This window comes from Trachypithecus francoisi, unplaced genomic scaffold (assembly GCF_009764315.1).
Source record: "Trachypithecus francoisi isolate TF-2019V2 unplaced genomic scaffold, Tfra_2.0 Lachesis_group12, whole genome shotgun sequence".
In the NCBI taxonomy this organism is placed as follows: domain Eukaryota; kingdom Metazoa; phylum Chordata; class Mammalia; order Primates; family Cercopithecidae; genus Trachypithecus; species Trachypithecus francoisi.
Window position 1 is genome coordinate 4581655 of NW_022681457.1, and position 23745 is coordinate 4605399.

Genomic DNA, 23745 nt, shown 5'->3' on the forward strand with positions numbered 1-23745 from the left:
ATCCGTGATATATGCCTCCAACTGCTTCCTCTTTCTTTTCTCTCCCTCATATCAAGCATTATTTTATACTTTTACTTTTCAAGACAGAGTCTTGCTCTGTTGCCCAGGCTGCAGTGCAGTGGCATGATCTTAGCTCACTGCAACCTCAGTCTCCCAGGTTCAAGTAATTCTCCTGCCTCAGCCTCCCAAGTAACTGGGATTACAGGCACCTGCCACCATGCCTGGCTAATTTTTGTTTTTTTTTTTTTTTTTAAGTAGAGATGGGGTTTCACCATGTTAGCCAGGCTGGACTGCTGACCTCAAGTGATCCGCCTGCTTTGGCTTCGGAAAATGCTGGGATTACAGGCATGTGCCACCATGTTCGGCCAAGATTCTCTCTTTGTTTTGGCCTTTGATAACATATCTCAGTGTGGATCTCTCTGAATTTATTTTACTTGGAGTTCCTTGAGCTTCCTGGATGTGTAGACTTATGTCTTTCATCAAATTTTGGAAGTTTTTAGGACATTATATCTTCAAATATTATTTCTTTCCCTTTCTCTCTTTCTTTTCCTTTTGGACTCTCGTTATGTGTGTATTAGTATTCTGTATGGTGTCTTGCAAGTCCCTTAGGCTCTACTTATTTTCCTTCCTTTGTTTTTCTTTTTTCTCCTTCAGCTGGATAATCTCAATGAACTTAGCTTCAAATTCACTGATCTTTATTTTGCCTTTTTTATGAATCTACTGTTGAGTCCCTCTAGTGGTTTTTATGTTTCAGTTATTGTGCTTTTTAGCTTCAGAGTTTCTGTTTGGTTCCTTTCTGTAATTTCTATCTCTATATTCTTTTTTTTTCTCCCCTGGTCCCACTACAAAACTTTATTTTTGATTAGAGTACCATTCTCAATCTCTTCTATAAAAAGCAGGAAAAAAAAGCGCCACTTCACTCAAGACCTATGTACATATAAGATGTTTTCTGGTTTTTTATTTTTTATTTTTTTAATGTTTATTATTTTTTAAAAAATAAATTCAGTGTTCACATTTCTATAAAGAATTAACCCAGTTTCAGGAAACACTGCCTCTATCTCTGTATTCTTATTCTCTAGGTGGTGAGACATCTTTTTCCTGGTTACCTTTAGTTCTTTTTTCATGATTTCCTTTAGCTCTTTGAGCATATTTAAGACAGGTTATTTAAAGTCTTCGTCTAGTAAGTTCAATGTCTGAGTTTCTGCAGGGATAGTTTCTATTCATTTATTTATTTTTCCTACTCATTTCTATTCATTTCATTTATTTTCCTTTCTTTTCTTTTTTTCTTTTTTTTGTTGTTGTTGAGACAGAGTCTCATTCTGTCACTCAGGCTGGACTGCAGTGGTGTGACCAGAGTTCACTGCAAACTTGACCTTCTTGGACTCAAGCGATCTTCCCACCTCAGCCTCCTGAGTGGTTGGGTCTACCGGCCACATGACAAGCTAATTTAAAAAAAATCTGCATGGCCGGGCGCGGTGGCTCAAGCCTGTAGTCCCAGCACTTTGGGAGGCCGAGACGGGCGGATCACGAGGTCAGGAGATCGAGACCGTCCTGCCTAACACGGTGAAACCCCGTTTCCACTAAAAAATACAAATAACTAGCCGGTCGAGGCAGCGGGCCCCTGTAGTCCCAGCTACTCAGGAGGCTGAGGCAGGAGAATGGCGTAAACCCAGGAGGCGGAGCTTGCAGTGAGCTGAGATCCGGCCACTGCACTCCAGGCTGGGCGACAGAGCGAGACTCCGTCTCAAAAAAAAAAAAAAAAAATCTGCAGAGATGGGGTCTTACTATGTTGCCCAAGCTGGTCTTGAATTTTGGGCTCAAGCAATTTTCCTGCCTTGGCCTCCCAAAGTGCTGGGATTACAGGTGTGAGCCACTGTGGCTGGTCTCTATTAATTTCTTTTTTTTCCAGTATATGAACCATATTGTCTTGTTTCTTTGCATGCCTCATAATTTTTTGTTGAAAAGTGGAACATTTTGAATATGATAATGTTGCAACTCTGGAAATCAGCTTATGCCCTCCCTCCAGGGTTTGTTGTGGCTGCTGCTTGCTGTGGGTCATTGTTGTTTGTTTAGTGACTTTTCTTTTTTCTTTTTTTTGTTGTTGTTTTGGGATGGAGTCTCGCTCTGTGGCCCAGGCTAGAGTGTGGTGGTGCAATCTCAGGTCACTGCAAGCTCCACCTCCCAGGTTTAAGCGATTCTCCTGCTTCAGCCTCCCAAGTAGCTGGGATTACAGGTGTGCACCATCACACCCAGCTAATTTTTGTATTTTTCGTAGAGATGGGGTTTCACTATGCTAGCCAAGCTGGTCTCAAACTCCTGACCTCAGGTGATCCACCTGCTTCGGCCTCCCAAAGTGCAGGGATTATAGACGTGAGCCACCATACCCACCCTGTTTAGTGACTTCTCTAAACTTTTTTTAGAAGAAAAGTCTGTATTCTCTCTCTCTCTCTTTTTTTTTTTTTTAGGAAAGTCTGTATTCTTTATCATGTGTGGCCATGGAAGCCCCTCTTCTGTTAGCTTAGTGGTCTGCTAGTGACTTGACAGAGATATCCTTAAATGCCTGGAACCATAGAAGCAAACACAAGAAAGTCCCTGGAAGTGCTGGGATTACAGGCTTGAGCCACCGCGCCTGGCCCACCATGGCTGTGTAGTGAAGCAGTCTTGCAATACTTAGCCACGCTGTTTACAGTTCTGCTTTAGTCTTCACTTCCTGCTTGTGCAGAGCCTAAAGTTCAGGCAGAGATAAGAGCGTCAGGTTTTCTTTGGTATTTTCTGAGTACGCCTCTAGCCCTAGTCATGCATCTAGCCTTTTGAATTTCCTGGCACACAAGGAAGCTTTTCAAAGCCCTTATTCCCTCCAAGTGTTTCCTTTCATGGCCTCTTTTTTTTTTTTTTTTTTTTTTGAGACAGAGTCTGGCTCTGACGCCCAGGCTGGAGCGCAGTGGCTGGATCTCAGCTCACTGCAAGCTCTGCGTCCCGGGTTTACGCCATTCTCCTGCCTCAGCCTTCCGAGTAGCTGGGACTACAGGCGCCCGCCACCTCGCCCGGCTAGTTTTTTGTATTTTTTTAGTAGGGATGGGGTTTCTCGATCTCCTGACCTCATGATCCGCCTGTCTCGGCCTCCCAAAGTGCTGGGATTACAGGCTTGAGCCACCGTGCCCGGCCCTTTTTTTTTTTTTTTTTGAGACGGAGTCTCACTCTGTCGCCCGGGCTGGAGTGCAGTGTCCGGATCTCAGCTCACTGCAAGCTCCGCCTCCCGGGTTTACGCCATTCTCCTGCCTCAGCCTCCCAAGTAGCTGGGACTACAGGCGCCACCTCGCCCGTCTAGTTTTTTGTATTTTTTAGTAGAGATGGGGTTTCACCGTGTTAGCCAGGATGGTCTCGATCTCCTGACCTCATGATCTGCCTGTCTCAGCCTCCCAAAGTGCTGGGATTATAGGCTTGAGCCACCGCGCCCAGCTCATGGCCTCTTTCTTTCTAAGCTGCTTAGTGTATCTATTGCTGCCTCTACTGTGATTGACTCTGGTGGCTGTGGAGAATTCATTTGCGTTTGAAAGATTTTAACAAGCCGGCGCGGTGACTCCCGCTGTCATCCCAGCACTTTGGGAGGCTGAGGCGGGCAGATCACCTGAGGTCAGGAATTTGTGACCAGCCTGACCAACATGGAGAAACCCTATCTCTACTAAAAATACCAAAAATTAGCCAGACATGGTGGCGCATACCTCTAATCCCAGCTACTTGGGAGGCTGAAGCAGAACTGCTTGAAGCCGGGAGGCAGAGGTTGTGGTGAGCTGAGATCTTACCATTGTACTCCAGCCTGGGCAACAAAAGTGAAACTCCATCTCAAAAAAGATTTTTTTTTTTTTTTTTTTTTGAGACGGAGTCTTGCTCTGTCTCCCGGGCTGGAGTGCAGTGGCCGGATCTCAGCTCACTGCAAGCTCCGCCTCCGGGTTTTACGCCATTCTCCTGCCTCAGCCTCCCGAGTAGCTGGGACTACAGGCGCCCGCCACCTCGCCGGCTAGTTTTTTTTTTTTTTGTATTTTTTAGTAGAGACGGGGTTTCACCGTGTTAGCCAGGATGGTCTTGATCTCCTGACCTCGTGATCCGCCCGTCTCGGCCTCCCAAAGTGCTGGGATTACAGGCTTGAGCCACCGCGCCCGGCCTCAAAAAAGATTTTAACACACACTGCTGGAAAGGCATTTTTTCTCTGGGGAAAGCTCTAAGGCAGGTGAAGCAAAGTCAAACCCTTGAGCTGTTGCTTCAGGGAGCCACCAGATAGGGCCCCACGCGACCACAATTCTGGAGGGTAAGGTCTGAATTGCTCCGTCTAGTACCAGCGGCCCACACCAGGAATATGTGTCTTTGTCTTCAAGGCTGCCACTGAGCTGGGGAGCTGGGGATATAGTAAGTGGGTAGGTTAAAATGTCACAGCGCCCTCTTACTGAAATTTAGTAGTCTCTTCATTAAGCATTTTCTTGGTTTTTTTTTGTAAGTTTTGGATTAGATTCCAGAATTCTAGAAAAGTTGATTCTGACAGTTTTTGCTAGCTATTGATTGCTTTTGTGGAGGGATGAAGTTTTGAAGTTCCCTACACTGGCATTTTTGGTTACCTCTCCAAGTGCTTTTAAAACTTTTATTGTTGGCCGGGCGCGGTGGCTCAAGCCTGTAATCCCAGCACTTTCGGAGGCTGAGGTGGGCGGATCACAAGGTCAGGAGATCGAGACCATCCTGGCTAACACGGTGAAACCCCGTCTCTACTAAAAAGTACAAAAAACTAGCCGGCTGAGGCGGGAGAATGGCGGGAACCCGGGAGGCGGAGCTTGCAGTGAGCTGAGATCCGGCCACTGCACTCCAGCCTGGGTGACAGAGCGAGACTCTGTCTCAAAAAAAAAAAAACTTTTATTGTTAGAGACAGGGTCTTCCTCAGTCATCCAGGCTGGAGTGCGGTGGCATGATCATGGCTCACTGCAGCCTCAACTTCCTGGGCTCATTTGATCCTCCTACCTCAGCCTCCCTAGTAGCTGGGACTACAGGAGCAAACCACCATGCCTGGCTAACTAAAAAAAAATTTTTTTTGAGATGGAGTCTTGCTCTGTCGCTCAGGCTGGAGTGCAGTGGCATGATCTCAGCTCACTGCAAGTTCCACCTCCCGGGTTCATGCCAGTCTTCTGCCTCAGCCTCCCGAGTAGCTGGGACTACAGGCGCCCACCAGCACGCCCAGCTAATTTTTTTTTTTTTTTGTATTTTTAGTAGAGACAGGGTTTCACCATTTTAGCCAGGATGGTCTCGATCTCCTGACCTCGTGATCCGCCTGCCTCAGCCTCCCAAAGTGCTGGGATTATAGGCGTGAGCCACCGCGCCCGGCCAAAAAAATTTTTTTTGTAGAGATGGAGTCTCACTATGTTGCCTAGGCTGGTCTTGAATTCCTGGGCTCAAGCAATCCTCCTGCATCTGTAACCACCCAATGGGTTCACCTTGCCTGCTGCCTAGACAGAGCCGACTTATCAAAACAGGAAATTGTAATGGAGAAAGAGTAATTCACGCAGAGCCGGGCTGTGTGGGAGACCTCAGTTTTATTATTACTCAAATCAGTCTCCTTGAGGATTCGGGGATGAGACTTTTTAAAGATAATTTGGTGGGTAGGGGCTTGGGAAGTGGGGAGTGCTGATTGGTCAGGTTGGAGATGAACTCACGGGAGCCCAAGTGAGTTTTTCTTGCTGTCTTTTGTTCCTGAGTGGGAAGGCAGAACTCATTGAGCCAGATTACAGTCCGGGTGATGTCAGCTGATCCATCCAGTGCAAGGTCTGCAAACTATCTCAAGCACTCATCTTAGGTTTTACAATAGTAATGTTATCCCCAGGAGCAATCTGGGGAGCCAGAGGCTGCATGGCCCCCTAACCATAATTTCTAATTTTTTTTTTTTTTTTTGAGACAGAGTCTCGCTCTGTCGCCCAGGCTGGAGTGCAGTGGCACAATCTTGGCTCACTGCAGCTCCGCCTCCCGGGTTCACGCCATTCTCCTGCCTCAGCCTCCCGAGTAGCTGGGACTACAGGCGCCCGCCACCTCGCCTGGCTAATTTTTTGTATTTTTAGTAGAGACGGGGTTTCACCGTGTTAGCCAGGATGGTTTCGATCTCCTGACCTCATGATCCGCCCGCCTCGGCATCCCAAAGTGCTGGGATTACAGGCATGAGCCACCATGCCCGGCCCATAATTTATAATCTTGTAGCTAATTTGTTAGTCCTCAAAGGCAGACTGGTCCCCAGGCAAGAAGGGCGTCTTTTGGGAAAGGGCTATTACCGATTTTGTTTCAGAGTCAAACCATGAACTGAATTCCTTCCCAAAGTTACTTCAGCCTATGCCCAGGAATGAGCAAGGACAGCTTAAGGGTTAGAAGCAAGATGGAGTCAGCTAGGTCTGATTTCTTTCATTGTCATAATTTCCTCAGTTGTAATTTTTGCAAAGGTGGTTTCACTTCAGCCTCCCAGCATGCTGGGATTACAGTCATGAGCCACTTTACCCAGCCTCCAACTGCTTCTTGACCTGTCTGTGACTGCTGAATTCATTCTAACCCCTGACTTGCATCCGTGACTTGCATCCCTGGTCTCTGAACCACCTGACTTCTGGCATTTTCAACTGACGTTCAGTTTCTTCCAGATCTGTCTCCAAACATTGCTTCTTCCTTGGCCTCTGATGACCCCAGTTAGTTTCTGACCTCTGACTCTGTCCCTTCCCTTGACTTCAGGCTTTCTCCCCCTCTATGAACCCTCTTTGAGGCATCTATGCCCTCTTTGCCTCTCCAGGGTTCCAATGCAGTTTCCTCAGCTCTTGGGGCCTGTTTGCTACTCCGGGTGATGGCACGTTTGGAGCCTGATGCTGAGGAGGCAGCACGGAGGAAAGACCTGGCGATCAAGTTTGAGGGGATGGGCGTTGGTGCGTGGAGCATAGTGCCTGGGAGCAGGGATGGGGGCTGCCGCCAGGGGGGGAATGTGAATCTCCGCACTCCTCACATATCCCTGCGCCATCCCCTTAAATTCCCTTTCCTCTCCCTTCACACCCTCACCCTACTTCCCATCCCTGTCACATAACTAACTCCTCTGCCTCTAGACCTCTTTGGTGAGTGCTATCACAGCAGTGAGGTAAGGGCTGCCCGCCTCCTCCTTCGTCGCTGCCCGCTCTGGGGGGACGCCACTTGCCTCCAGCTGGCCATGCAAGCTGACGCCCGTGCCTTCTTTGCCCAGGATGGGGTACAGGTGAGTATCTGCGACATCAACATCCCAAACAGTCTCCAAGTGGACTCTGGGAAGTACAGGGATGAGCCCCTGCCATTGGGAACATCTATGGTCTTGACCAGCCCCTCTCCCTGGAGACTACCCAGAAAGTCTCTCTTCTCCCTCAGAAAGGCTGCTCTTCCCATAAGAAGCCTCACTCCCTTCCACTAAAAGCCAACCTTCCCACGGCAAAGCGCATCCTCCTAAAAAGTTCCACTCCAGATAGAGAAACTCCTGGTGACCCTATCAGGAAGTTCCACCTTTAACCTAAGAAGTCCTTCCCCCTTTCACGGAAGAGTCCATTTCTTTCAAAGGAAGTCCTAAGTCATCCACAGGAAGTCTGACGTCATCCACAGGAAGTCCCATGTCATCCACAGGAAATCCTTTCCACTTCTTTTAGAGGTCCCTAGTTTCAGTTCTCAGCAATTAGAATGGCCTTACCGAACAATTACGTTTTATTTTTGGACATAAACTTTGGCCTAGGAAATCCCACCCTTTCTATAGGAAATTGTCTGCCTTGGGAAGCCCCACTTGCTCCCACAGTCTCTCCCATCCTGACAAGTTGACATTTTGGAAACATTATCAGTATTTTTAGTTTGACTCTGACAGGGGCTCAGAATCTCACTTCAGTACAGGAAGTTGTGCCCACCCGACAGGAAGTCCCATCCTCATCTGTTGGAATGGTTTGGCCCACATTTTAAACAGCTACCCAGAGTCCCTTGCTGTGGATAGTGGTTAAACTCATCCAGCTCTACAATATACAGGCTGTGTTTCTTTGGGCCATTTCCTTAACCTCTCTGTGCCTCATGTGTGCCAAGGAGGAGATACTAGTACCCACCCCCTTATGTGTCGAGGATTCAGTGGACTAATCTACATAAAGTGCTTAGCCCTGTATCTGCCATATAGTGTCAATTTAAGTGTTGGCTGTTTACTGTCAAAACCTGGCGCAAGTTGTCTTTGCCTTTCACCACCGTTTCCCTACCTCAATAGCTGTGGCTGTGACACTGGGCACTTGCTCTGTACTTTGGAGCTGTGGTCCAACCCTTGCTGGGCATCTTAGGGAGGGGACTGTGGGGGATATTTGAATCCTAATCCTGCCCACCCCCCACAGTCTCTGCTGACACAGAAGTGGTGGGGAGATATGGCCAGCACTACACCCATCTGGGCCCTGATTCTTGCCTTCTTTTGCCCCCCACTCATCTACACCCACCTCATCACCTTCAGGTCAGTACCCTGGGGTAAGAGTGGTGGGGATGGGGGCGGGGTGCTCAGTTTCTCCTTCCTGCTCACTCTGCCCACCTTTCTTCCCTCATCTGCCCATTGTGTCCCTTCCCTGGGAATGGGACTCTCTCTCCATCCACTAAGGGAGTGCTGTGGGAGGTAAGTTTTGGGGGGATCCTCCCCGTGTCTCTAGTGGCAGTTACTCTGCCTTTCTGGCCATGGCTCTGGGGGAAGATGCCTTTGGGGTGACTTCAGGAAACCACCTCTCTGTCTGTCTGCCACGTCTCCAGGTGAAGAAGTTTGAGTTTTGCTGGAGAATGCCTCTCCACCTCCTCTTCCCCTTGTTTCTCACTCTGTGCTTCCCTCCTTGCCAGGAAATCAGAAGAGGAGCACACACGGGAGGAGCTAGAGTTTGACATGGATAGTGCCGTTAACGGAGAAGGGCCTGTTGGGTGAGTGGAGCCCCTAGCACTGTGTGAGGTGGGGACATCCTGGGCAGTTCAGGACATGTGGCACTTCCATGTTGTGTTAGTCCCCTCTTGAGTTGCTACAAAGGAATACCTGAGACTGAGTAATTTATAAAGAAAAGAGGTTTCATTGGCTCATGGTTCTGCAAGTTGTACAGGAAGCATAGTGTTGGCATCTGCTGCTGGTGAGCCCTCAGGAAGCTTCCACTCATGACAGAAAGTGAGGGAGGAGCCAGTGTATCACATGGCAAGAGCAGAAGCAGGAGTAAGGGGTGCCACATAGATCTCATGTGAACTAACTGAGCAAAAAGTCACCAAAGGGATGGTGCTAAGCCATTTATGAGGGACGCACCACCAGGACCCAAACACCTTCCCCAGGCCCAACCTCCAACATTAGGGATTACCTTTCTTTCTTTCTTTTTTTTTTTTTTTTTGAGACAGAGTCTCGCTCTGTCGCCCGGGCTGGAGTGCAGTGGCCGGATCTCAGCTCACTGCAAGCTCCGCCTCCCGGGTTCTCGCCATTCTCCTGCCTCAGCCTCCTGAGTAGCTGGGACTACAGGCGCCTGCCACCTCGCCCGGCTAGTTTTTTGTATTTTTTAGTAGAGACGGGGTTTCACCGTGTTAGCCAGGATGGTCTCGATCTCCTGACCTCGTGATCCGCCCGTCTCGGCCTCCCAAAGTGCTGGGATTACAGGCTTGAGCCACCGCGCCCGGCCTCTTTCTTTTCTTTTCTTTTCTTTTCTTTTCTTTTCTTTCTTTCTTTCTTCTTCTTCTCTTTCTTTCTTCTTTCTTTCTTTCTTCTTTCTTCTTTCTTTCTTTCTTTTCTTTCTTTCTCTTTCTCTCTCTCTCTCTCTTCTCTCCTTCCTTCTTCCTGTCTTGTCTTCTTTTTCTTTCTTTATTTTTTTTGATATGGAATCTCCCTCGGTTCCCCAGGCTGGAGTGCAATAGTGCAATCTTGGCTCACTGCAGCCTCTGTTTCCTGGGTTCCTGATCCGCCTGTCTCAGCCTTCCAAGTAGGTGGGAGTAGAGGTGCATGCCACTATGCCCAGCTAATTTTTGTATTTTTAAAGTAGAATCAGGGTTTTACCATGTTGGCCAGGCTGATGTTGACCTCCTGACTTCAAGTGATTCGCCCACTTTGGCCTCCCAAAGTGCTAGGATTACAGGTGTGAGCCAGTGTGCCCAGCCAGGGTTTACATTTCTTCCTTTTTTTTTTTTTTTGAAATGGAGTCTCAATCCGTCACCCAGGCTGGAGTGCAGTGGTGCGATTTCGGCTCACTGCAACCTCCACCTCCTGGGTTCAAGCGATTCTCCTGCCTCAGCCTCCTGAATAGCTGGGACTACAGGCGCCCACCACCATGCCCGGCTAACTTTTGTACTTTTAGTAGTGACAGGTTTCACCATATTGGCCAGGCTGCTCTTGAACCCCTGCCCTTGTGATCCTCCCGCCTCAGCCTCCCAAAGTACTGGGATTACAGGCGTGAGCCATTGTGCCCGGCCCAGGGATTACATTTCAATGTGAGATTTGGAAGGGACAAACGTCCAAACTATATCACACATCCCATCAGGGACTGGGATACTGAGGAAGCTTCCCAAATGCCAAGCTCAGGTCAGCCTCCCAACTAGCAGGGGACGCAGGCATGTGCCACCATCAACAAAATAAAAATAAAAAAAATTTAAGTCTGAGTCTTGCTATGTTGTCCAGGCTGGTCTCAAACTCCTGGGCTTAAGCTATTCCCAAACCTTGGCCTCCCAAAATGGTGTGAGCCACTGTTATCTGGCCTCAAATTTAAATATATTTATGTATATACAGCTTTTTTGTTTGCTTGTTTTTTGAGATGGAGTCTTGCTCTGTCTCCAGGCAGGAGTGCAGTGGTGCGATCTTGGCTCACTGCAATCTCTGCCTCCTGGGTTCAAGTGATTCTCCTGCCTCAGCCTCTCGAGTAGCTGGGATTACAGTCACCTGCCACCATGCCCAGCTAATAGTTTTGTATTTTTAGTAGAGACGGAGTTTCACCATGGTGGCCAGGATGGTCTCCATCTCCTGACCTCGTGATCTGTCCACCTCAGCCTCCTAAAATGCTGGGATTACAGGCATGAGCCACCATGCCTGGCCTATATATAGTTTTTTTCTTTTTTCTTTTTTGATACAGAGTCTTGCTCTGTCACCTAGGCTGGAGTGCAGTGGTGTAATCTCAGCTCACTTCAAACTCTGCCTCCCGGGTTCAAGCGATTTTCCTGCCTCAGCTTCCTGAATAACTGGGACTAAAGGCGCCCGTCAACACGCCTGGCTAATTTTTTTTTTTTTTTTTTTTTTTTTGTATTTTTAGTGGAGACAGGGTTTCACTGTGTTAGCCAGGATGGTCTCGATCTCCTGACCTTGTGATCTGCCCGCCTCCGCCTCCAAAGTGCTGGGATTACAGGCGTGAGCCACCACGCCCGGCCTATATATAGGTTTGTTTTTTTCTTTTTCTTTTTCTTTTTCTTTTTTTTTGAGACGGAGTCTCGCTCTGTCGCCCAGGCTGGAGTGCAGTGGCCGGATCTCAGCTCACGGCAAGCTCCGCCTCCCGGGTTTACGTCATTCTCCTGCCTCAGTCTCCCGAGTAGCTGAGACTACAGGCACCCGCCACCACTCCCGGCTAGTTTTTTGTATTTTTTTAGTAGAGAGCTAAATTTTAAAAATATTTTTTGTAGAGATGAGGTTTTGCCAGGTTGGCCAGGCTGGTCTCCAACTCCTCGGCTCAAGCGATCAGTCCACCTCTTGACGGGAGATTTCAGAGGTCAGAGGTTAGATACAAGAGTCAAAACCCAAGAAGGTAGCGCTGGGCAGACTGAGTTTCAGGTCAGCAGGGTCAGATGTGCCAGGCCAAAAGTCTCCATGATGGTGGAGATCAGGACTCTTGTCCTTTGAGACAGGGTCCCTTCTCTTCTCTCCCCAACAGGACTGCGGATCCCGCCGAGAAGACGCCGCTGGGGATCCCGCGCCAGCCTGGCCGCCGGGATTGCTGCGGGGGCTACTGCGGGGGCCACTGGTGCCTACGCCGCTGGTTCCACTTCTGGGGAGCGCCGGTGACCGTCTTCATGGGCAACGTGGTCACCTACCTGCTGTTCCTGCTGCTTTTCGCGCGGGTGCTGCTTGTGGATTTCCAGCCAGCGCCACCCGGCGCCCTGGAGCTGCTGCTCTACTTCTGGGCTTTCACGCTGCTGTGCGAGGAGCTGCGCCAGGGCCTGAGCGGAGGCGGGGGAAGCTTGGCCAGCGGGGGCCCAGGGCCTGGCCGTGCCTCACTGAGCCAGCGCCTGCGCCTCTACCTCGCCGACAGCTGGAACCAGTGCGACCTAGTGGCCCTCACTTGCTTCCTCCTGGGCGTGGGCTGCCGGTGAGTGCCCCGGGGCCTTGGAACCCGGGCCCCTGGCCACCTCTCATCCTTCCTGCCCACTCCCGGGGTCTCCACTCCTGGCTTCCCCGCAGCTGGGCAGCAGGTCAAGCCATCCCTGCTGACTGGAGAAAAAGAAACAAAACCCCTCTTAGGAGAGTCAGGCATGACGATTGCCCCAGGGTAATTGACTGGCACCTGGAGATCTGGCTTCAGAGAAGGCAGGATTCAGGGGAAAACCCCACTGTCCGCCACTCAGCCTCTGTGGCTATTTATTGCTAGGTCTGAAGGTTAACACATATTTCTGGGAGCGCCCCGACCTGCGTGCCAACCTCACCTCCTCCTTCCTGTTCCTCCACACAGCTCGTTGGTCCCAGGCCCCTTGCCCTCCTGCCCCCGACTTACTCTTTTCCCCCTTCCTTCCTTCCTTCCTTTCTTCCTTCTTTCCTCCCTTCCCCTTCCTTCCTTCCTTCATCTTCCTTCCTTCCTTCATCTTCCTTCCTTCCTTCGTTTTCCTTCCTTCTGTTCTTTCTTTCTTTCATTCTTTTCATTCTTTCATTCTTTCTCTTTTTCTTTCTCTTTCTCTCTCTTCTTTCTCTTTTTCTCTTTCTTTTCTTTCTCTCTCTCTTCCTGTCTCCTCTGCCCCCTCCCTCCCTCCTCCTTCCTTCCTTCCTTCATTTCTTCCTTCCTTCCATCCATCCTTCCATCCCTCCACGCTAAGGGTTTGACCCTTGTCCTGCCACATTAGGATACTCCTGCTTTTGAGGAGAGCAAACAGAAAACTTTGTGGACACAACCTGGTGGCTGGTTGTTTGTTTTTCTTTCTTTCTTTCTTTCTTCTTTCTTTTTTTTTTTTTTTTTTTGAGACGGAGTCTCACTCTGTCGCCCAGGCTGGAGTGCAGTGGCCGGATCTCAGCTCACTGCAAGCTCCGCCTCCCAGGTTTATGCCATTCTCCTGCCTCAGCCTCCCGAGTAGCTGGGACTACAGGCACCCGCCATCTCGCCCGGCTAGTTTTTTGTATTTTTTAGTAGAGACGGTGTTTCACCGTGTTAGCCAGGATGGTCTTGATCTCCTGACCTCGTGATCCGCCCATCTCGGCCTCCCAAAGTGCTGGGATTACAGGCTTGAGCCACCGCGCCCGGCCTCTTTCTTTCTTTCTTCTTTCTTTCTTTCTTTCTTTCTTTCTTTCTTTCTTTCTTTCTTTCTTTCTTTCTTTCATCTTTCTTTCTTTCTTTCCCTTCTTTCCTTCTTTCCTTCTTTCTTTCTTTCTTTCCTTTTTTTTTTTTTGCCAGAGTTCCACTGTGTCACCTAGGCTGGAGTACAGTGGTACGATCTTGGCTCACTGCCACTTCCACCTCCTGGGTTCAAGTGATTCTCCTGCCTCAGCCTTGCGAGTAGCTGGGATTACAGGCATGCACCACTACACCCAGCTAAATTTTTTTTTGTATTTTTTCGTAGAGATGGGGTTTTGCCATATTGGCCAGGCTGGTCTTGAACTCCTGGCCTCAAGTGATCCACTCGCCTTAGCCTTCAGAAGGGCTGGGATTACAGATGTGGGCCACCGTGCCTGGCCAACAACCTGGTGACTGTTTACAAGGGACCTGACACATCCTGAATGGTTGACAGTGATGACAGTGATGATCCCTACTCAAGCTTTTCTCAGTAGCTACGCTGAAAGGCAGGCTTCCTCTAAGCTGTGTTAGCAGTGTCACAAAGTGATTCGACATAAATAATTTATTCAAGCAGGGAGCAAGATATGAGAGTTTTGTAGAACACTGATACTTCTGTTTATCATTTGTTGTATTTTGTATAAAGTGACTTTTGAGATGAAAGGGCTAAGGCCATATGCTACCATGCTCTAGGATTGCCAGCAATATTTTGGACAGTTTATCAGACCCACCACTTTCCAGGTGAAGGAAGAATTACTACATGAGAAAAATGGAAAGATCTCAGCTTAAAAGGGAGAAGTGGGCAGGCGCGGTGGCTCACGCCTGTAATCCCAGCACTTTGGGAGGCCGAGGCGGGTGGATCACCTGAGGTCAGGAGTTCAAGACCAGCCTGCCCAACATGGTGAAACCCCATCTCTAATAAAAATACAAAAGTTAGCCGAGCATGGTGGCGGGCACCTGTAATCCCAGCCACTCGGGAGGCTGAGGCAGGAGAATTGCTTGAACCCGGAGGCAGAAGTTGCTGTGAGCCAAGATCAAGCCACTGCACTCCAGCGTGGGTGAAAAGAGCGAAACTCGGTCTCAAACAAACAAACAAACAAAAAGGGATAAATGTCTAATCATCTCCAGAATTGAATGGATGAATCATCCTTTGTTTTGCCAGTTCCTTCTAGATGGACATTTAGGTTCTCTCGCGCGCTCTCTCTCATTTTAAATAGAGACGGGGTCTCACTGTGTTGCCCAGGCTGGTCTCAAACTCCTGGGCTCAAGCAATCCTCCCACCTTGGCTTTCCAAAGTGCTGGGATTACAGGTGTGAGCCACCATGCCCAGCCTTCTGTTTTTTTATTATTCCAAAATAATAAAAGTTTACATCCCAGATGTAAAGTGTTTGGGTCAAAGCGTACATATGTTCTTGACATGGATGGATTTCCTTCTAAGTAGCTTCACCCATTTCCACCCCTGCCATCAGGATAAGAGAGTGCCCTCTTGAGGCCATTCTTGACAATGCCTGATACTTTGACTCTAAAATGTAGCTCTCAATTTAACTGAAAAAAAAAAGTTTGCCTATTTAATGGGCAAACATGACTTCTCCTTGTTTTAATTTATGCACTATTGACTACCAGGTAGGTTGGACCTCTTTTCCTAAGCTTAATGGCCACATTTGCTTGTGTCAATTGTCTTCTTTGCCCCCCCCGTTTTTAAAATTGGGGTTCATTGATTTTTTTTTTTTTTTTTTTTTAGAGTCAGAGTCTTGCTCTGTCGCCCAGGCTGGAGTGCAGTGGTGCGATCTCGGCTCACTGCAACCTCCGCCTCCCAGGTTCACGCCATTCTTCTGCCTCAGCCTCCCGAGTAGCTGGGACTACAGGCGCCCGCCACCACACCTGGCTAATTTTTTGTATTTTCAGTAGAGACGGGGTTTCACCATGTTCACCAGGATGGTCTCAATCTTCAGACCTCATGATCCACCCGCCTCGGCCTCCCAAAGTGCTGGGATTACAGGCGTGAGCCACGACGCCCGGCCCATTGATTTTATGTATATATATCTCGCTCTTCTCCTTATACTCTGGATCCTAATCCTTGGTAGTTTTGTTGGTCTTAATATCTTCTTGAATTCTGTGGCTTGTCTTTTCACTTTCACTTTTGTATGTTTCTTTTCTTTCTTTCCTTTTTTTTTTTTTTTTTTTGAGCCCGCTTCGGCCTCCCGAAGTGCTGGGATTACAGGCGTGAGCCACTGCACCTGTCCATACACCAGATGTTTAATCCATCCAAAATTTAAGTACATGAGGATGCAAAATAGGGTAGCATTTTCATTTTCCCCATAGGAATTTCTGATGTTTACTGGCCGTTTGAACTTCTGTGAATTGTACGTGGTATCCTTTATCTGGCTTCCTTCCTATTCCTTCCTTTTGCTTATTGATTTGTGGGGACTCTATATGTTTGGCCTTTTATAGGTTGGATAGATATTCCGACAGTTTTTCCCAGCTTGATTCCTACAGGGGCTGGCTGTTTGCTAAGGCCATCATTCATTCAGTCATTACTTAATAGACGCAATCATTTTTCAAATGGGTGCCAGTGCCCTGCGTGGACCAGCTTGGCACTGAGTACATTTCAGTAAACCTCGGGTGACTGGGAGGGTCCTGGTCCTGCCCGGTGGAGGCTGCAGCTTCATCTGAAGCATGGCATTGGGAAGACTCCCATGTTCCTTGGCGTCTTGTGACACTTGAGTAACCCTTGCGGCATCTCCCCACACCACAGGCTGACCCTGGGTTTGTACCACCTGGGCCGCACTGTCCTCTGCATTGACTTCATGGTTTTCACGGTGCGGCTGCTGCACATCTTCACGGTCAACAAACAGCTGGGACCCAAGATCGTCATCGTGAACAAGATGGTGAGGGAGGGGCGGGGTGGAAGTGGGCGGGGCGATAGGAAAAGGGGTGGGGCTGGGGAGGGAGCGGTCTGTGGAGAAAGGGTGTGACTTTGGGGAGCAAGGGGCGTGGTTTTGGGATAAGGGGTGGGGAAGGGCGGGGCCAGATTCAGCCACATCTCCCCACAGATGAAGGATGTGTTCTTCTTCCTCTTCTTCCTCGGCGTGTGGCTGGTGGCCTATGGCGTGGCCACGGAGGGGCTCCTAAGGCCACGGGACAGTGATCTCCCAAGTATCCTGCGCCGCGTCTTCTACCGTCCCTACCTGCAGATCTTCGGGCAGATCCCCCAGGAGGACATGGATGGTAGGGGGGGGATGACAGGGCCTGACAGCCTCCCTCTGAGTCTCTGTCCCCGCTCTCTGGGTCTCTGTACCCCTGTTTCTAAGAAAATGTCTCTGTCTCTCTGAGTCTCTGTCTCCCTCTTTCTCTGGATCTCTGAGTGACACCCTATATTCCCTATCATCTTCTCTCTGGGTCTCTGCCCACCCCACCCCCTCTGTCTTTCTGTCTGTCTTTTTTTTTTTTGAGACGGAGTCTCGCTCTGTCCCCCAGGCTGGAGTGCAGTGGCCGGATCTCAGCTCACTGCAAGCTCCGCCTCCCGGGTTTACGCCATTCTCCTGCCTCAGCCTCCCAAGTAGCTGGGACTACAGACGCCCGCCACCTCGCCTGGCTAATTTTTTGTATTTTTTAGTAGAGACGGGGTTTCACCCGGTTAGCCAGGATGGTCTCGATCTCCTGACCTCGTGATCCGCCCATCTCGGCCTCCCAAAGTGCTGGGATTACAGGCTTGAGCCACCGCGCCCGGCCGTCTTTTTTTTTTTTTGAGATGGATATTAGAAATGTTTGTTTTTTGGTGTCGTAAAGAAATAGTACTTGAACATAAATTTAATTTTTTTAGTAAGGCCATTTTAATTTTTTGTAGAAAGTGTACACTCGCCAGCAGTTTTGCCACGAGAATACACCGAACAAAGGAGATAGGGTCATTTATAACCTGACGCGTCTATCTTACTGCTGTGTCTGGTTTTTATTGGCTGGAACCAGACTTTACATTTTGTATTTGTCTTCATTGGCTGGTAACTTAGAAATTTTTAAAAGAAGCAAAGGCAGAGGAGAACAAAGGAAGGAGGAGGTAACTTGTGGAATGTTGAGAAAGGTAAAAACACTTTTAAATAAGGAGGAGGAACAGGCTATGAACTAATGCTTGCTTGGACCAGTATAAGCATGCCAGGGCAAATATTTAGGCTAAATTGTGGGAGCTAAGAATGTAAACTACATTGATTTCTTTATTACGGCTAATAGATATTTAAGAATGTTAGCACAGGTCTGTGAATACATTTTGTTTCTAAAAGAAGTTACTATTTATTCTTAATTAGATAGGGAGGAAAGTCTTTAAAGAGGAGCCTCTACTTTACTTTTTACATGGAGTTTTGCTCTTGTTGCCCAGGCTGGAGTGCAATGGCGTGATCTCAGCTCACTGCAACCTCCACCTCCCGGGTTGAAGCGATTCTCCCGTCTCAGCCTCCCAAGTAGCTGGGACTACAGGCTCATGCCACCATGCCTGGCTAACATTTTTGTATTTTTAGTAGAGGCGGGGTTTCTTCATATTGGTCAGGCTGGTCTCGAACTCCTGACCTCAGGTGATCTGGCCATCTCCGCCTCCCAAAGTGCTGGGGTTACAGACATGAGCCACCGCAACTCGCAGTCTTTCTGTCTTTCTTAGGCCTCTGTCCCCCTCCCCCCATCTCTGAATGTCTCTCTTCACAGTGGCCCTCATGGAGCACAGCAACTGCTCGTCGGAGCCTGGCTTCTGGGCACACCCTCCCAGGGCCCAGGCAGGTGTCTGCGTCTCCCAGTATGCCAACTGGCTGGTGGTGCTGCTCCTCATCATCTTCCTGCTCGTGGCCAACATCCTGCTGGTCAATTTGCTCATTGCCATGTTCAGGTGAGGCCTGACTGCTCTCTGATCCGACCCCACCCAGCATGACCCATGGCCCTCTCATGACTCTTGAACGCCGTCTAATGAATTCTGTCTTTAGTCCCTGAACTCTGATCCAATCTAATGCTGCCTTCTCCCCAGACCCAAGCAGACCCTGCTTGTGACTTGTACTTTGGATTGATCCTCTTCCTGAGCCCAGTTTGAACTTCCTTATTTTTATTTATTTTATTTATTTTTTATTTTTTATTTTTTTTGAGACGGAGTCTCGCTCTGCCGCCCGGGCTGGAGTGCAGTGGCCGGATCTCAGCTCACTGCAAGCTCCGCCTCCTGGGTTTACGCCATTCTCCTGCCTCAGCCTCCCGAGTAGCTGGGACTACAGGCGCCCGCCACCTCGCCTGGCTAGTTTTTTGTATTTCTTTTTTAGTAGAGACGGGGTTTCACCGTGTTAGCCAGGATGGTCTCAATCTCCTGACCTCGTGATCCACCCGTCTCGGCCTCCCAAAGTGCTGGGATTACAGGCTTGAGCCACCGCGCCCGGCCATTTTTATTTTTTTGAGACAGGGTCTCACTCTGTCGCCAAGGCTAGAGTTTGGTGGTGTGATCATAGCTTACTATAGCCTCGACCTCCTGGACTCAAGCAATCCTCCTGCCTTAGCCCCATAAGTAGCTGGGACTACTTTAAATTAGCCAGGCCAGCATGCCTGCCTAATTAAAAAATTTATTTGGAGAGGGGGGGTCTCACTATGTTGTCTAGGCTGGTCTTGAGCTCCTAGACTCAAGTGATCCTCCCTCCTCAGCCTCCCAGAGTGCTGAGATAATCTGTTGCCCAGGCTGGAGTGCAGTGGCAAGTTCTCGGCTCACTGCAACCTCCACTTCCTACTCCCCTACACCCGGTTAATTTTTTGTACTTCTAGTAGTGACAGGGTTTCACCATGTTGGCCTCGAACTCTTGACCTCAAGTGAGTGGCCCGCCTCGGCCTCCCAAAGTATTGGGATTGCAGGTGTGAGCCATCGCGCCCAGCCAACTTTGTTTTTTATTGTGGTAAAATTATATAAAATTTCCCATTTTTCCTCTTTTTTTTTTTTTTTTGATGGAATCTCGCTCTGTTGCCCAGGCTGGAGTGCAGTGGCGCGATCTCAGCCTACTACAAGCTCTGCCTCCTGGGTTCACGCCATTCTCCTGCCTCAGCCTCCCGAGTAGCTGGGACTAGAGGTGCCCGCCACCACGCCCGACTAGTTTTTTGTATTTTTTAGTAGAAACAGAGTTTCACCATGTTAGCCAGGATGGTTTCGATCTCCTGACCTTGTGATCCGCCCGTCTCGGCCTCCCAAAGTGCTGGGATTACAGGCTTGAGCCACGGCACCTGGCCATATTTTTTTAAAATTTTGTTTGTTTATTTATTTTTAGTAGAAACGGGGTTTCACCCTGTAAGCCAGGATGGTCTCCATCTCCTGACCTTGTGATCCACCCGTTTCGGCTGGATCCCAAAGTGCTGGGATTACAGGCGTGAGCCATCGTGCCCAGTGGCTATTTTTATTTATTTATTTATTTATTTATTTATTGAGACAGAGTCTCACTCTGTCTCCTGGACTGGAGTGCAGTGGCATGATCTTGGCTCACTGCAAGCTCCACCTCCCGGGTTCACGCCGTTCTCCTGCCTCAGCCTCCCAAGTACCTGGGATTACAGGCGCCCGCCACCTCGCCCGGCTAATTTTTTGTATTTTTTAGTAGAGACGGAGTTTCACCGTGTTAGCCAGGATGGTCTCGATCTCCTGACCTCGTGATCCGACAGCCTCGGCCTCCCAAAGTGCTGTGATTACAGGCATGAGCCACCGCGCCCGGCCTGTTTTTTTTAGAAATGAAACTCCTTTTCAATCCTGTGTTGGGTCCTTCTGTTTGCTTCCTTTCTCATTGTCATGATTTTTACCGAGAAAATATAAAATTTCATTGGCTTTCTTTTTTTTTCAGAGATGGGGTCTTGCCATGTTGCCCAGGCTGATCTTGAACTCCTGGGCTCAAGCAGTCCTCTTGCCTTGCCTCGGCCTTCCAAAGTGCTGGCATTACAGGCATGAGCCCCTGTGCTGGACCTATTGGGACCTATTGTGTTAGTTTCCTAGGGCTGCCAAAGTACCAAAAACTGTGTGGCTTTAAATCACAGAAATTTCTTGTCTCACAGTTAGAGGTCCAAAATCAAGGCATCGACCAAGTCATTCTCTTCTGAGGGCTGTCGGGGAGAGCCTGTGCCATGTCTCTCCTGTCACGTCTAGTGTTTTGCTGGCCATCTTTGGCTTTTAGTTGCATATTGAAACCTCTGCTTTCATCTTCCAAATTTCCCTTTTTGATAAAACGTTACTTAAATTGGATTAGGGACCACCCTAATAACTTCATTTTAACTTGATCACATCTGTAAACTCTATTTCTGAATAAAGCCACATATTTCATAAATTAAAAAAATTTAAAAGGTCACATTCTGAGGCACTACGGGTTATGACTTCAACATATCTTTTTCTTTTTCTTTCTTTCTTTTTTTTTTTTGAGACAGAGTCTTGCTCTGTTACCCAGGTTGGAGTTCAGTGGCGCGATCTCGGCTCACTACAGCCTCCACCTCCTGGGTTCAAGGGATTCTCCTGCCTCAGCCTCCCGAGTAGCCGGGATCATAGGCGCCCACCACCATGCCCAGCTAATTTTTGTATTTTTAAGTAGAGATGGAGTTTCACCATGTTGCCCAAGCTGATCTCAAATTCCTGACCTCAGGCGATCCACCTGCCTCGGCCTCCCAAAGTGCTGGAATTACAGCCATGAGCCACTGCACCTGACCAGACTTCAACATATCTCTAGTGGGCTACAATTAAATGCATGACACTCATAGATGTATGAGTTTATTTCTGGACTTTCAATTCTATTCCACTCATCTGTGTCTATCCCTATGCCAGTACCACACAGGCTTTTGGGTTTTTTTTGAGACAGAGTCTTGCTGTTGTCACCCAGGCAGGAATGCAGTGGTGTGATCTCTGCTCACTGCAATATCCACATCCCAGACTCAAGTGATTCTCCTAACTCAGCCTCCTGAGTAGCTGGGATTACAGGCACCTGCCACCAGGCCTGGCTTTTTTTTTTTTTTGTATTTTTAGTAGAGATGGGGTTTCACCATGTTGGCCAGGCTAGTCTCGAACTCATGACCTCAGGTGATCCACCCACCTCAGCCTCCCAAGGTGCAGGGATTACAGGCATGAGCCACCACGTCTAGCCCACACAGTTTTTATTACTGTAGGTTTGTAGCAAATTTTGACATTGGAAGTATGAGTCTCTTTTATTTTTTAAGATTGTTTTGGCTACTCAGGGCCTCCTGCAATTCCATATGAATTTGCAGATCAGAGTTTCTATGTCTGTCAAAAAGGTTGTTGGAATTTTTTTTTTTTTTTTTTTTTTTTGAGACAGAGTTTCACTCTTGTTGCCCGGGCTGGAGTGCAATGGCGCGATCTCAGCTCACCACAATCTCTGCCTCCCAGACTCAAGCAATTCTCCTGCTTCAACCTCCTGAATAGCTGGGATTACAGGCATGCACCACCACACTCAGCTAATTTTGTATTTTTAGTAGAGATGGAGTTTCTCCATGTTGGTCAGGCTGGTCTCGAACTCCCGACCTCAGGTGATCCACCTGCCTTGGCCTCCCAAAGTGCTCGGATTATAGGCGTAAACCACTGCACCCCGCCAGTTGTTGAAATTTTCATTGGGATTGCGTTGAATCTGTAGATTGTTTCGGGTAGTATAGACATTTCATCTAGGTGTTCTTTTTAATGTTTTTCCAGCAATATTTGGTAGTTTTCAGGCCACAGGTTTTTCACCCTCTTGGTTAACTTTATTCCTAGGTGCTTAACCTTTAGATGCTGCTGTAAGTGGAATTGCTGTAAGTGGAATTTCCTTTTTGGATTGTTCATTGCAGGTGTGTGGAAACACAACTGATTTTTGCGTGATCTTGTACCCTGTAACTTTGCTGAATCTGCAGCTCTAGAAGCTTTCTTGTGATTCTCTGGCATTTCCTATATATAGGATCATGTCATCTGTGAATAGAGATATTTTTACTTCTTCCTTTCCAATTTGGATGCTTTTTATATATTTTTTTCTTGTTTAATTGTTCTAGCCAGAACTTCCAGTATAATGTTGAATAGCAGTGGTAAAAGTGGATGTCCTTGTCTTGTTCCTGATCTTAGGCAGAAAGCTTTCAGTCTTTCACCATTAGGTATGACGTTAGCTGTGCGTTTTTCAGAAGTACCTTTTCTCATGTTGAGAAAGTTTTCTATTCCTAGTTTATGATTTTTAAAAATTATGATGCCTGAGTAGGGTGGCTTATGCCTGTAATCCAAATACTTTAGGAAGCCAAAGTGGGAGGATCACTTGAGGCCAGGGATTCAAGACCGACCTGGGCAACATAGTGAGACCCTATCTCAATAAAAAAACAAACTTTGCCAGGCATGGTGGTGCATGCCTGTAGTACCATCTACTCAAGAGGCTGAGGCAGGAGGATGGCTTGAGCCTAGGAGGGCAAGGCTGTGGCTGCAGTGAGCCATGATTTCACCACTGCCATGATCATGCCAGCAACAGAGTGAAACCTTGTCTCAAAAAAAAAAAAGCCGGGCTTGGTAGCTCACGCCTGTCATCCCAGCACTTTGGGAGGCCAAGGTGGGCAGATCACGAGGTCAGGAGATCAAGACCATCCTAACTAACACAGTTGTAAGGGCCCGCCCTACAGGGTCTGTGGATTTTTCTCTGTGTGTGTGGAGACGAGAGATCATAGAAATAAAGACACAAGACAAAGAGATAAAAGAAAAGACAGCTGAGTCTGGGGGACCACTAGCACCAAGACAGGGAGACCAGTAGTGGCCCCGAACGCCTGGCTGCATAGTTATTTTTTGGATACAAAGCAAAAGGGGCAGGGTAAAGAGTGTGAGTCATCTCCAATGATTGATAAGGTCACGTGAGTCACGTGTCCACCAGACAGGTGGCCCTTCCCTGTTAGGTAGCCCAGGCGGAGAGAGAGAGGACAGCTTACGTCATTATTTCTTCTATGCTCTTTTCAGAAAGATCAAAGACTTTAATACTTTCACTAATTTTGCTACTGCTCTGTAGAGGGCGGAGCCAGGTGTACAGAGTGGAACATGAAAGTGAAACAGGAGCGTGACCGCTGAAGCACAGCATCACAGGGAGATGGTTAGGCCTCCGGATGGCTGCGGGCAGGCCTGACTGATGTCAGGCGCTCCATGAGAGGTGGTGGAGCAGAGTCTTCTCTAAACTCACCTGGGGAAAGAGAGACTCCCTTTTCCGGTCTGCTAAGTAGCTGGTGCTTTTCCTTGGCACTGACACTACCGCTACACCACGGTCCG

At 48.5% G+C, this 23745-nt stretch overlaps 1 protein-coding gene across 8 annotated transcripts in view; it reads left to right on the plus strand.

The window, feature by feature from the left end:
* The window catches only part of TRPM4 (transient receptor potential cation channel subfamily M member 4), a 53036-nt gene that overhangs the window by 25521 nt on the left and 3770 nt on the right, over positions 1 to 23745 (plus strand). For all 8 annotated transcript variants that reach the window (XR_004440452.1, XR_004440451.1, XR_004440450.1 and 5 more), the window contains 8 exons: positions 6803 to 6932; positions 7107 to 7252; positions 8382 to 8494; positions 8866 to 8943; positions 11901 to 12335; positions 16258 to 16390; positions 16556 to 16730; positions 18192 to 18369. Coding sequence is in view for 5 of the 8 variants with exons in the window: in XM_033223991.1 (XP_033079882.1) it covers positions 6803 to 6932; positions 7107 to 7252; positions 8382 to 8494; positions 8866 to 8943; positions 11901 to 12335; positions 16258 to 16390; positions 16556 to 16730; positions 18192 to 18369 (1388 nt within the window). In the remaining 3 variants the exon portion in view is untranslated. The remainder of the gene's footprint in view (positions 1 to 6802; positions 6933 to 7106; positions 7253 to 8381; positions 8495 to 8865; positions 8944 to 11900; positions 12336 to 16257; positions 16391 to 16555; positions 16731 to 18191; positions 18370 to 23745) is intronic.